General features: G+C 34.5%; 1 protein-coding gene across 1 annotated transcript; it reads left to right on the forward strand.

Moving 5' to 3' along the window:
• The first annotated feature begins 11,857 nt into the window (after positions 1–11,857).
• On the forward strand, positions 11,858–13,701 carry LOC119667446 (putative nuclease HARBI1). Its single transcript, XM_038076736.1, has 4 exons — positions 11,858–12,320; positions 12,383–12,750; positions 12,846–12,908; positions 13,688–13,701. The coding sequence occupies exons 1-4, from the start codon at positions 12,013–12,015 to the stop codon at positions 13,699–13,701; spliced, it is 753 nt and encodes a 250-aa protein (XP_037932664.1). The 5' UTR covers positions 11,858–12,012.

The raw sequence follows: 13,701 nt of genomic DNA on the forward strand, positions 1-13,701 counted from the left end.
ATAAAAACAAAAAGAGAAAAAAAAACAATAATAATAATACTAAGAATAATAATAATAATAATAAAAAAAAAATAATAATAATTAATAAAATAAATATCTTTAAATTCCAAAATCCAATGTTAGCACGTATATTGGTTTTGATGTTGTGTTGTGTTGTGATGAATTGCGGGCTTTCAATTACAGCTTTTGTGGAACACGTTTGTAATAAAATACTAGCTGTCTCTATCAGCACTTTTTTGTTTTGTTTATATATTCACTAAACCGCACTGATATTTTGTTTGAATGCTTGCTCACTTTTTTTTCAATTTCAATTCAATTCAACATTTATTTACTTCTGCTTCTGAACTTATAGTTGTAACAGAAGGAGGTTTGATGTATACTTATTTTTAATTTAAATTAAAAATATTACTAATTAGATTTAATAAAAATATTAGATAAAAACAAAAAAAAGGTTAAGTTAAATAAATAGTAGGGAAATAATTGTAATTTTGCAAAATCTTATTCGTTTATAATAAATGATCTGATTTTAAGACTATTTACTATATATGTGAATATTGCTTTAGATGATTGCGGATCAATGCAGTTGAAAATGAGAGATTTATTGTCTCTAAAGACTGTAAGTAAGAAACTAAGATGGTGATCTCTTACTGAGGAGTAAATAGGGCACTCAAACATAAAGTGATTCAACGTTTCTTCAGTTTTTAAATTACAAAGTGTACAAAGTTTGTTGATTTCGAGTCTATGAATTTGCCCGTTAATACAAAAACGAGTGCAGTGAGTTGATGACAACCGCAATTGGGCGATAACCTTTGCCATAAAAAATTGCTTACGGTCAAAGAGGTAGCAGGCAGGTTTGTCATCCAGGGCTCTTAATAAATTGCAATTCATGGATTGTGAGTTGGCGGATTTTAGAATGTCTTTGAATTTAAGATATCTATGATAGCGTTCAAGGGCCGTAGTTCTGTTATCAATCCAAGTTGCTGCAGTCGGTGTTTTCCACAAGTTTGTCATATTTACAACTTTAAGAAACTCATTAAATTGTGTAACCCAATTAAATTCACTTGTAGAAGAATTATTTACGTGTAGGTAAATGAGACGAAGGAGACATTGTTTGGGATATCTTGATTGGTCCATTTGGAGAATTCGTATAATGAAATCGATTGCGCGTTTGAAAACTCTATATGAGATTTTTACAAGGCCTAGTTCAAGTCTAAGTTCTGCATTGTTCGTAGCTTGGGGGAGTGCTAACAAACGTTTGTAGTACGTTGATTGAACGATTTCTAGTGATTCACAGTAACGTAGACCCCACACTTCTGATGCATATAAAAGTGTTACGGATACAGTACAGTCGAAAAGTTTAGCCCGACCTTCCCAAGAATCAGATTTAAATTTACTTATAGTTTGTATTGCCGTACCGAGCGCCATTTTCCCTTTTCTTATGGCAGTTTCTGCTGCACATTTGCCTAATGTGGAGCTTGAGAAATTTACTCCTAAGTATGTGTAGGACTTCACGACAGAAATTTTTTGACATTTGTAAAAGAAATTTTCTGCTATTGGCCTTCCCCCTCTTCTAAAGTGGACAATTTGGGTTTTTTCCGTGTTTACAACAAGTTTGTTTTTTTCGCAGTAGCTTTCAAGTGCTAATAGAATTTTTCGTAAAATAATAGGGGACCTGGCTAGAACAACGGCGTCATCTGCAAAAAGCAGCATCAAAATATCGTGTAGACCATTAATATTGATCCCTTCAATATTTGCATTCCTTAGTTCTTTCTCAAGATCAGCAATAAACAATATGAAAAGGAGAGGACTGAGAATTTCTCCTTGGAGAACGCCTTCAGTAACAGAGATAGGATCGGAGTCTTTTTGTTGAAGTTTGATCACGAAGAAAGCCTTGTCGTAAATAGATTGGAGAATTTTAATTAGGCGCGAACTTATACCTTGCGAATGAAGTTTTTGCCAGAGCAGCATCTGGTCAATAGAATCAAATGCCCTTTTGAAATCAATAAAAAGTCCGTAAGCAGAGTTACTTTTTAGACGTAGATGTAATTGAATTGTTGTTTGAAGAGTAAAAATATTATCAGTACATGATCTTTTTTTTCTAAACCCATTTTGCGACTCAGGAATTTTATTGTGTTGTTCCGCCCATGGCAAGAGGCGATCATGCAGAATATGGGTAAAAATTTTTAAGATAATATTGCATAGAGCAATGCCTCTATAGTTTTCGGGTGAGTTTATATCACCTTTTTTGTGTAACATAACAAGTACGGATCGTGACCAAGAAGCTGGTGTGCTTCCAGTTAAGAGAATGTTATTGAATACAGACTGTAGGATATAAATCCATTGACTAGATAAATTCTTAAAGAACTCTGCCGTAATCGTATCTTCGCCTGGAGCCTTATTGATTTTGATTTTATTTATTGCTGTTTTTATTTCAATTATTGTTATTTCCGAATCCAGCGCTTCGATAAAGTTTTCAGACAGTATATGTTCAATGGTAGGACGAGGTGGATAAATTTGTTCGTAGAAGAATTTCCAAACAGAATTTGGTATGGGGTTGTTGACAAAAGGTTTTCGATTGTACGATTTAATAAGATTCCAAAAGTCTTTCGAACTTTTTACATTAAAGAACTTATTTTGACCTTAATTTCATATTCCGCTCTTTTTTCAGACAGCATTTTTTTGTAATTTGCTTTTAAAACAATGTATACCGTTTTGGTTTCAGGTGAAAAGCTTTGACGCTTGCACTGTTTTAGGGCATGATTTAGATTTTTCTTTGAGGCCCGTAGCTCTGAGTCAAACCATGGCTGAGAAGTATAATAAGGAGGCATAAAGGATTTTGTAATTACCATTTCTGATGCTTGAGCTGATTTTTGTATGGAGGATATGATTAGATCACTTTGTTGGTCAATGGATAAAGAACAGAAGTGATGATTCATGTTTAATGATTCAAGACAACGGTTCATGTGCATTGTAAAAATGTCAAACTTTTTTGTATCCCATTTTAATCTGGTTTGCTTACAAGAAGTTACATTTATACAATTTATATTACTAGTGCCGATAGGTAATTCAAGTTTTAGGATTACCGGGAAATGGTCTGAGCCAGAAGCAAGCGCTTGTACTTCTAGGCTTTTTATAAATGGGATTGCAGCGACGTTGACCAAAATTAAATCAATAGTACTGTTTCCATTTTTGTTTGAAAATGTAAAACTTGCTGGGATGTCACCGTCTGTGCAACCGTTAAGCAAAATAAAGCCATTATTTTCTATAAATTCTAATATATTTTTACCACGCGTATTCAAGATTGAATCAAGAGATCTTCTTTTAGATATGAAAATAGAACTAATTTCAGATAAGAATTCTTGAGCACCCTCTTCACCCACTCTAGCGTTGAAGTCACCACCTATTATTAAAGGGATCCCTGCATATTTTTTAATTATTTCATCGATTAATGGTTGAAGCAATTCTAAAGCAATATTTATATCATAATGTGGTTTAATGTACAATGAACCTAAAATAAAATTAAAATTATTAATACAATAAAAGTTGAAAATCCACAAATTTGTTTTGCTTATTTCGCAACTTTTTGCTAAATTTTTTTTAACTAGAGATACAGTACCACCACTAGCTCTACCAGTGGACTTTTCCCTTGTTGCTGAGACTGTCAGTGCATCATAGTTGCACCAAGGACTAAGGCTAGTATTGAAAGGTGTTGTTGACCAGGTTTCATAGATAGATATGATCTGCGAGTCAGCAATTTTTGGTTCGTTAAAAAGATTTGCAATACCGTGTATATTCCAAAAAGTTATTTGAAGCTTAAAAAGATTGTATGTAGATTCTGTATTCCATGATGTTGATGGAGCTTCCTCTGTAGTTGTTGTTAATGTGTTGTATTCGTTCTTTAGTTTTTTGCCATATGGTTGTTTTGATCTATCTCATTCATGATGCTTAATAAGTTAAGATTAAGGTTTTCAAGTTTGCTTCCATACATAAATTTGAGAGTAGTAGTTGCCTCTTCATTGCCACACTTTAGGATTCCATTTTTGTTCCATTTGCACCACTTGTTTCCAATGCGTATTCTATCATCTCGAACGAGTACCTTATGCGAACGATCTATCGAGAGAATTTGTTTCCTTATTAAAAGAAGAGCTTTTCTATGCCGTTGTCTGTCTTTGTTCAGGTCTTTTTCAATTCTAATCGTAGAGTTTGCAAGTTTGTGTATGTTTTGGAAAACTAGGCCAATCGATTCTTCTGACGTCATCTCTGCCAAGACGTTGATTTTATTTTCCCGCTGTGATATGACTCTAGCTTTACGGACTACAATGTTTATGCCAAGAGTTTCTTCACACAGTTTTGTGACAGCTTCCTTGGGTGGCAGCTGAACTGTTAGGCCTTTGAAAATTAGGTTTTTCTCCTTATTGGCGTCAATTAGCCGCATCAGCTCATCGTGGTCGGTTTGTTTTTCATGCTCCAATTTAATTATTTTTTCTTTTAAAGTTTTATTTTCTTCTGAAAGCTTTTCGACTATATGATTAAGGCTGATTATATTTGTGTTGACAGCCTCTAAATCGGATTTAGTAGCAATATCCCTCAATTTCTCATCTAGAATGCTCACCATTGTTTTTTGTATGTCCTGTAAAAGCTGCGTCACATCCATACTGCCAACAGATTGTAGGTCACCTTTATTAGGTGACACCTCTGAGATAGTACGTTTTGCTGCTGGGCCAGACATTGTATCATTCATTAATTTGGTGGATTTGGATGGAGGGCTTCTTTCAGTAGGCATTATATTTTTCGTGGTCAATTTCTTGGCAAGAATCTTTTTAGATTGTTAAATGGACGCGGTTTATAACGAAGATTATTAGATTTCTAAATATGTTTTTAAATATTGTTAACCAATATTTAATTTATTAAATTTAATTGTTTACTTTCCGCACTCTGTATTATGCAACCGGTCACTTCGAACGTTCAATTCAAACTCATATTTATAAAGTTTCAAACACAAAGATATATTTGCAATTAGTTCAATTACAATTTTGTAAATCCAAAATACTACAATATAATTTGTTAAAATGAAAAAATGTGATTTTAAAATTTCGTGTAAAAAAATTCAAAAAATAAGCTAAATTAAAATATTGAATTTTATTGTATTAAATATTATAAGCATTTTAATTTTAATTTCGTTATTGTTTATTGAGAATTGATATAATTATTTATTGTTCTATCAATTTTCTTAATTTATGGAAAATAAAGATTAAAAACAAAATGCTTTATTTTCTCTTGTTTATATTAAAAAATGTTCCACTTCTTATTTATTTTCCATTTTTTAGATGCTTAGTGATTTAGTTTTGTTGATTGGATTATCTTGTTTTGTTGTGATATTTTAAACTTTATTGCTGTATTTCACTTTTTTTATTTTGAGCTTTAGAAAATAATTTGCTGTCTCTGTCAGCTATTTGAGTTTTTTTTTAATATTAAAGTTGTGCAAAAATCAACAAAAATCGAAAAAGCGCGCGCTATTTTCAAATTAATATTTTATGCACTTTTAACTTTTAGGAAATGTTTTTTGTCCGAGAATGTTCTGTTTTTTATTTTTGTATTAATAACAAAAGTAATTCTTTTAAAAGTGATTGTTCTTTACTTGTTTTTATACTGAAATTCAAATTTTTCCGAGACCGGCTTAAAAACACGTCCGCTCACTAGAAAGTTCGAAAGCTTTTTGCCTTTTATGACAAGATTTTCTACTATCAATCCAAACTTAATGCATTGGAATTTTTGTATACGTATATTGATTAGCAGATGGATCACTTTGATTCAATTGAAAGAAAGCTAATAGCCTCGTAAGCTTAAGATTTTCTACTGCTTGGCGTTCTTGCCCTTCGCGAATGAATGTCAAGACGAATTGTGATATGAGGCTGAAAATGCATAGAAAATTCATATATCCGCCACATAGCCTCAGTTGATCCCACCTATAATTTAGCAGAATATTTTAATTTAATTAGCAAATTTTAAATTTATTAGCAAATTTTAATTTTTACTTGAATTTGGAATTTTGAGCATTTGAAATTTACAGGTATTAAATTATTTTAATTTAATTAATTTAGGATACCCTTTTAATTTAATTAAATCTAATTAAATTAATAGGGTATCGAAAAGGTATGAGTGGGCAAAAAACATCACCTCTGCGGAAACAAAACGCAGTACAAAAAACAATGGAGAAGGAGGTATTAAACATACCTTTATCTCCCAAGCCTGATGATAGTGTAGAGGATAAGCTGGTACAACTATCTGCGATGATGGAATCACAAAGGCATATTAATAAGGATATGCGGGATCTGCTTGCACTGATAGTTAAGATGTATAAGACGGAACAAGAAAGGGGGCCACAAGTGCCGTTGGTGGCTAAGAGTGTAGCTTCCATTAGCGTGCAAACTCAGGGAGCACTAAAGCGTGCTGCGAAAGAAAAACCGAACGGTCCACCACCCAAAGTCCAAATTAGAGAAATTGGAAGTAAGGAGCAGGAAACGAATTTTCACAAATGGCAGCTAGTGCAAAAGAAAAAAGGGAAAACTGTGCCAAATCTGGACCTCATTAAAGCGCCTAGAGTAAAACCGGAAGCAATTCTCATTAGTAAGACGGCAGACAAGTCTTACGCTGAAATGTTAAAGATCATTAAAACAAAACCAGAGCTACAAGAATTCGGAAAAAACGTGAACAAAATCCGAAAAACTAAAGAGGGGGAAATATTGATTCAGCTTACCAAAGAAGCTGGAAATTTAGCGAAGGACTTCTGCAATGAAATGAAAAACACACTTCAGAATTGTGCTAGTGTAAAATCTTTAACACAGCACACCCTAATAGAATGCAGGGATTTGGACGAGATAACATCCAACGAAGAGGTGCGCGCGGCGATTGCTGATCAATTTCCAGCAATAAATGTAAGTGACATCAACGTCAAGTTTTGGCGTGCCGCAAGGGACAGCACAAGATCAGCAATTATTGACCTTCCTACTAAGGATGCCAGTGTATTGATTGCAGCTGCCTCAGTCAGAGTTGGCTGGGTACGCAGTAGGATCAGAAAGCATATCACACCCATGAGGTGTTTCAAATGTCTTCAATTTGGACACGCTGCTAGACAGTGCAAAAGCGATAATGACAGATCAGGCACATGTATGAGATGTGGACAAGATGGTCACAGGGCAAAAACGTGCTCGGCGCAACCAAAATGCATCCTACGTCCGGAAAACTGCAACGGTGGCAATCTACACTACTCAAGAAGTTCCAAATGTGAATTCTACAGGAAGGCTATACAGGAGCTTAAGTCCAAAAAATGATTAAATTTCTGCAATTGAACCTAAATCGATGCGAAGCTGCCCAAGACCTTTTATCCCAAACAGCTTTGGAATTAAAGACAGATGTACTCATAATTAGTGAGTTTTACAAATCAAAAGAAACCTCCAAATGGGTACAAGATACTACTGCAAAGGCTGCCATTTGGCTAGGACAGGACATAGTGTTTGAACCAAGAGTATTGATACAAAAAGAAGGTCTAGTACTTGTCAGAATCCGGGGTATCTATGTGTGCAGCTGTTACATATCCCCAAATATCTCCCAAGAGAGATTTGAAGAGTTTCTTGATAGGCTATCAGGAACAATCAGAAACAAAACTCCCATCATTGTTGCAGGGGATTTCAATGCTTGGGCAGTCGAATGGGGCAGTAGTAATACAACGCGCCGAGGTAGAGCCCTATTAGAAACGTTTACCTCACTAAACCTAATACAACTGAACAATGGGCATAGCCCAACGTTCGATAATGGTAGAGGCGTTTCCTACATAGATCTCACCTTTGTCAGCCCGTCATTAGTAAGGGGTTCGCAATGGAATGTAACAAACCACTACACCCACAGCGACCATCATGCAATTCTTTTTTCCTTATCGCTAAAAGAGAAGTTTGTTTTGAAAAAATCGCAGAGAAAAGCACAGCAAATAGGCTGGAAAACTAAGTATCTTGACACAGAGATAATGGAATTCATGACCGAAAACATGAGTTTCGGAGTCGGGGATGCTTTTGAAAAATCAAATCACCTTATGAAGGAATTATGCAACGTCTGTGATGCATCAATGCCAAGAAAAGGCAGAGGTAATGGGCGCCCATCAAACTATTGGTGGACGGAAGAAATAGCTTTACTAAGATCTCAGTGCTTTGCCTCCCGTAGGCAATTCCAACGTCACAGATCGGGAGTAGATGCGGAAAGGCTTCTACAAAAATACCGAGAGAACAGATCTAAACTTAAAAAGGCAATTATTAGGAGTAAGAATCAAGCTTTTCAAACTCTGATCAATGATGTAGACCAAAATGTCTGGGGCGATGGCTACAAAATAGTAATGCGTAAATTTAAGAGGTTAAGAGGCTCGGTACCTTCATGTCCTAAAATAATGGCGAATATCGTGAAACATTTGTTCCCAAAAAAGGGAGAACTTAGAATTTTAATACCGATAAACACCGATTTAAATGAGATACCTCCGGTTACAAATTCTGAAGTCATAGCCGCTTCTTCCAGAGTTAAGCCCAATAAATCTCCTGGTTTGGATGGAATCCCCAATACTGTACTGAAGAAGGCAATACAAAAACAAGCTTCTATATTTACGGATGTTTACAACAGCTGCCTACAGGAAGGAATCTTCCCTTCGTGTTGGAAAAAGCAAAGATTGGTGCTTATTCCTAAAGGTAATAAGTCCCCAGAACTGCCATCATCTTATAGACCTTTATGCTTATTAGACACTGCAGGTAAGGTCCTTGAAAGAATTATAAGTTCTAGATTAGAAAAATTCACAGAGGCAAGTCAGGGTCTATCAAATAACCAATTTGGCTTTAGACCTAAACGCTGTACTGTTGATGCTGTACTACATGTATGCAACATTGCAAAGGAAGCTACTAAGGGCGTAAGGTGGCTAGGTGGTACTAAAAAGTACTGCGCGGTAGTGACCTTAGACGTTAAAAATGCTTTCAACACTGCTGAGTGGAGTAGCATCTTAAATGCACTGATGAAAATGAGAGTCCCAGAATATCTTTTGAAAATTATAACATCGTATTTTAAAGACAGATTACTCTTATATGATACAGAATCCGGACCCAAAATATATAGGATTACGGGAGGGGTCCCCCAGGGATCAGTTCTAGGGCCAATTCTTTGGAATATCATGTACGATGGTATCCTTCGAATTGAAAAGCCGGACGGAGTGCACGTAGTTGGGTATGCAGATGATATTGCAATAGTAGTGGTTGCAAAAACTCTAGACGAAGTGGCTAGGAATTGCAGCGCTACTATTGCAGCAGCTAAATCGTGGCTGCAATACAGCGGATTAGAGCTTGCTGAACATAAAACTGAGGTGCTATTAATCACAAGTAGGAAAAAGATTGAACAACTCTCAATTAAAGTGGGTGGAGTAGATATACAATCTAGCCCCCAACTTACATATCTTGCTGTAACCTTAGATAGTAGGTTGAGTTTCAAAACTCACCTAAAACAATCGGGAGATAAAGCATCACGTGTCTGCAACGCATTATCTCGATTAATGCCAAACATAGGAGGTCCCAAGGACACCGCTAGAGTTCTTTTAGCATCAGTCTCCAAGTCGGTGATGCTTTATGCTGCTCCGGTGTGGGCACATGCTACAACCATTAAGTCGTATTCACGTGTAATGAAAAGTGCACATAGATTGTCAAACCTACGCATCTGCCGTGCTTACCGTACAGTATCGGACGATGCTGCGGGAGTATTGGCTGGACGCATGCCAATAGACCTTGAAGCGTTCTTGGCCAGAGACAATTTCTTACAGCGCTCTCGTCGGCGAACGACTGAAACTGGGCAATCTCTGGCAGAGTCTTATCTAGATATAAGAGACAAATACCTTAATGAATGGCAACATAGGTGGGACCATTCCCAAAAATCAAGATGGACGCATTCGTTAATTCCAAATATAAGAGTTTGGATTAACCGAGGATCTGGAGACTTGGGATTTCAATTAACACAGTTTCTTACGGGGCATGGCTGCTTCCGTGAATACTTATACCGGTTTAGGCTAGCAAGTAACCCGTACTGCCAGTCCTGTCCAGATAAAATTGAGAGTCCTGACCACATAATTAGAGACTGTATAAGATTCGTAGATACTAGACAAAATCTAGAGACACTAATTGGGGAATCCAGCCCTTCTACTATGGTAATGCAGATGTTGGCAAGCATCGAAGAATGGAGCTTTTACAAGAGCATAATCTCTAGAACAATAAATACTGTTAGAGCGGACGAAATACTTAGTACACAATCGGAGTGAATGCACGCTAAGTGCTCTTCTAACCTGCCCTGTGAAGGAATACCTTAATTGGTCGTACTGCAGGGATTTTCAGGATTTTGAGTTGAGAATGTAGGGGACTTTTTAGTCCGTAGGCATGTATGACTCAATTTGAGTCGTGCATGAATCGGGCATGCAAATGGTACGGGCCATTTGTATCTTTTGAAGATTTTTCCCCCAGGTCCGATACCAAAAAAAAAAAAAAAAAAAAATCCCACCTATCGACCATTCAAAAAATTTCTAACTTCATCTACTTCAACTTGTACTTGCTGTACATTTTCGTTTGTGTTTTCACTTTAAATTAAAACAGTTGCACTATCAAAACCCTTATATACATACTTATACATATATTTAATACTTTTGATGGAAGTGCACACCTCGACATTAATGTGACAATTATATTTTACAAGCAAATATGGATTGTATGGAACGACATAACGATTATCTAAAGACTTTCTTCTAACATCAACGGAAACGTTATAATCGCGTCGTCTATATAACAGATAACCATAAAGTGATTCTTTCGTTGATTGTACAAAATCCTTTGGAAATTGTTTTGAACATATTCCAGCTTGCATACATACAGAGCTTGGATTCAAAATACCGCATGGACCGTGCATCATGTGTTTAACAACACATTCATATAATTTTGGCTATAAATTTTTATCCGGCATCTCTGCACAAACTATTTTATTAATATCAGTCATCCCGACAATTTTGTTATTTTCATATAAAGTTATCAAAATGTGAGCATGAGCAAACCTCTTTTTTAAAATTCGATTGTATATATAAGAGCCTCAACCTTGCCAAAAACAGATTTATTCCAAATGTCAGATATGAGTTATTTTAACTTCGATTTAATATACGCATAACTATTTCAGGTCTAAAAGGAGATGAACGATATTATATACAATCTCCGGCCAATTCGGATTACAAGTCAGTGTAACAAAAAACAATAGCTTGCCGAAGTGCTGAACAATTGACATTGCATCTAAGTAATTTTGATACATATTTTTCGGAGACCCAGTGAAGTGCTGAACAATTGACATTGCATCTAAGTAATTTTGATACATGTTTCTCGGAGACCCAGTGAAAGAAGGATGAAGGTAAAATTACTTTACGACCTAAGCTACCATCTCCTACTTGAACCGTTTGCAAATAATCAGTAGAATTGTTATTCTCGATTCTGTCTTATAAAATATGGTCGATATCATTCTATTCTCACATACAAGTTACAAATTGTATTTACTTTTAATAATAAAATAAAACACTGCCGTTTCGTTTGCCGTTTCTTTATTAAAATAATTATGATGAGAATAATAACTTATGTCTAAACCTTAAGGTCTAAGCATCACTTCCAGCTTCGCTTCTAAACATTACCATAAAAGGAAATGCTTCACAAAAGATACATTAATGCTGTAATTTCCAGCCTTTGCTCTACGAGTACTGAGTTTATGTTTACAAAAAATAAACTTTTACAATATGTATTAAGGCGGTGTTAGACGGTAAGTAAGCAGCTGATTTTGTTTACATTGGAACATGCAAATGAAATATTTTCAAAAGTTCCAGTCGGTAGTTGAGTGTCCGCAAGTGTAGTGAAATTCTGTGTTATTTTTGTTGAAAGTGAAATAATTAACAATAGTTTAAGTAAATTATTAACAAATATGTATAATCAAAATGAATTGACTGTGCAAGCTTGTAATTTGTTTCTAAACATATTGCGCTTGTACAGCATGAGAAATCAAATGCGCAATAGAAGGTGGCGAGTTCGTCCTATTAATGTGGATCGTGCTCTACATGGCTATTACCGAAAAACGTTTTTAGCCATAAAAGAAAAAGATAACGAAGAATTTTTTAGTCATACACGGATGTCTAAAGAATTATATACTTTATTATTGAAGTTAATAGCTCCTTCTGCGACAAAATGTGGGCAGCAAATAAATGCTGATGAACGTTTATCACTTACTCTTTTGTAAGTTACATGTACTGTTTTATTAGTAATTTTAGTAAAAATAACACGAACATTTTTTAAAGGTATTTGGCACATGGCGTCCCTTTACAGAGTTTAGCATGGAGCTATAAATTGGGAAGAACTACAGTTAGAAACACCGTGTTGGAAATGTGTGATATTATTTGGCAACTACTATCACCAATATATTTAAGTGAACCTACAGAAGAGCAATATCGGCATATTGCATCAGATTTTTGGCAAACATGGAACATTCCAAATTGTGTTGGTGCAATTGATGGCAAGCATGTTGCTATTAAATGTCCTCGGGGATCAGGTTCCCAATTTTTTAATTATAAAAAATTTTTTAGCATCGTACTAATAGCAGCTTGTGATGCTAAATACACTTTCACTTCGGCAAGCTTGGGAGCATATGGTAGTCAGAGTGATGGAGGTAGTTATATTTAGTTTGTATAATAATGTATTGTTAATATAATAATAATATAATAATAATGATATAATAATATAATAATGATTGTTAATTTGTAGGAATATTTCGAGTAACAAGATTTGGTAAAGACTTGGCTGAAAACAAATTACCGTTGCCTCGCAGTATATTTTTATATATAACTAATGTTTTAATATTATTTATTATTATTAAATAAGTATTTCTCTTCAATATTTATTATACCACAAATTAAATTCTTTCTACTGATTATTGATCAATATATAAGATATTAATTATTGATATTATAAAATAAATAATATTAACTATTATAAAATACAATTACCTATTGTAAAAATGTTAACAAAATAAATTTATTAAAATATTTTCTGCTGATTATTTTTGCTATATAGAAATATAATCAATATTCAGCAATATTAATAAAATAATTATATAAAAAAATATAATATAAAAAAAAAATTTATTAATAATCACATTCATAATCACAATATTTTTTCGTCTACTCTCGTTATAGTAAACATATTCCTCACATAATTGCAACGCATCCACCCTCATCAAGGTTTTGCGAGCAACTGAGCACAGTTTTTAAAATCGCTTAACGTCAAAACCTAATTGAATTTGATTTTTCTATAAGTTCGCCACATATGTTTATTTCGTTCCTATCAAATACACAGGTTTGGTTGTTTGTGCATTTCGCTTTGACTTAACTTCTTACGTTAACTACCGTCTAACTCCACCTTTACTTATTTAATAACAACATACACATAGCCAATAAACTCTGAGTACACCTTACGAATTTTGATATGTGATAAAGAAACATAACATAAATAAATATTTTTAATTAAAATTTTTACATATATTTATTCTTTGAATTATTAAGTTTAAATAGCAAAAGACAAAAATTGTTATCGACTATTCATTCCAGAGATAACGGGATAA

Source organism: Teleopsis dalmanni, chromosome 1, assembly GCF_002237135.1.
Source record: "Teleopsis dalmanni isolate 2A chromosome 1, ASM223713v2, whole genome shotgun sequence".
Classification (NCBI taxonomy): domain Eukaryota; kingdom Metazoa; phylum Arthropoda; class Insecta; order Diptera; family Diopsidae; genus Teleopsis; species Teleopsis dalmanni.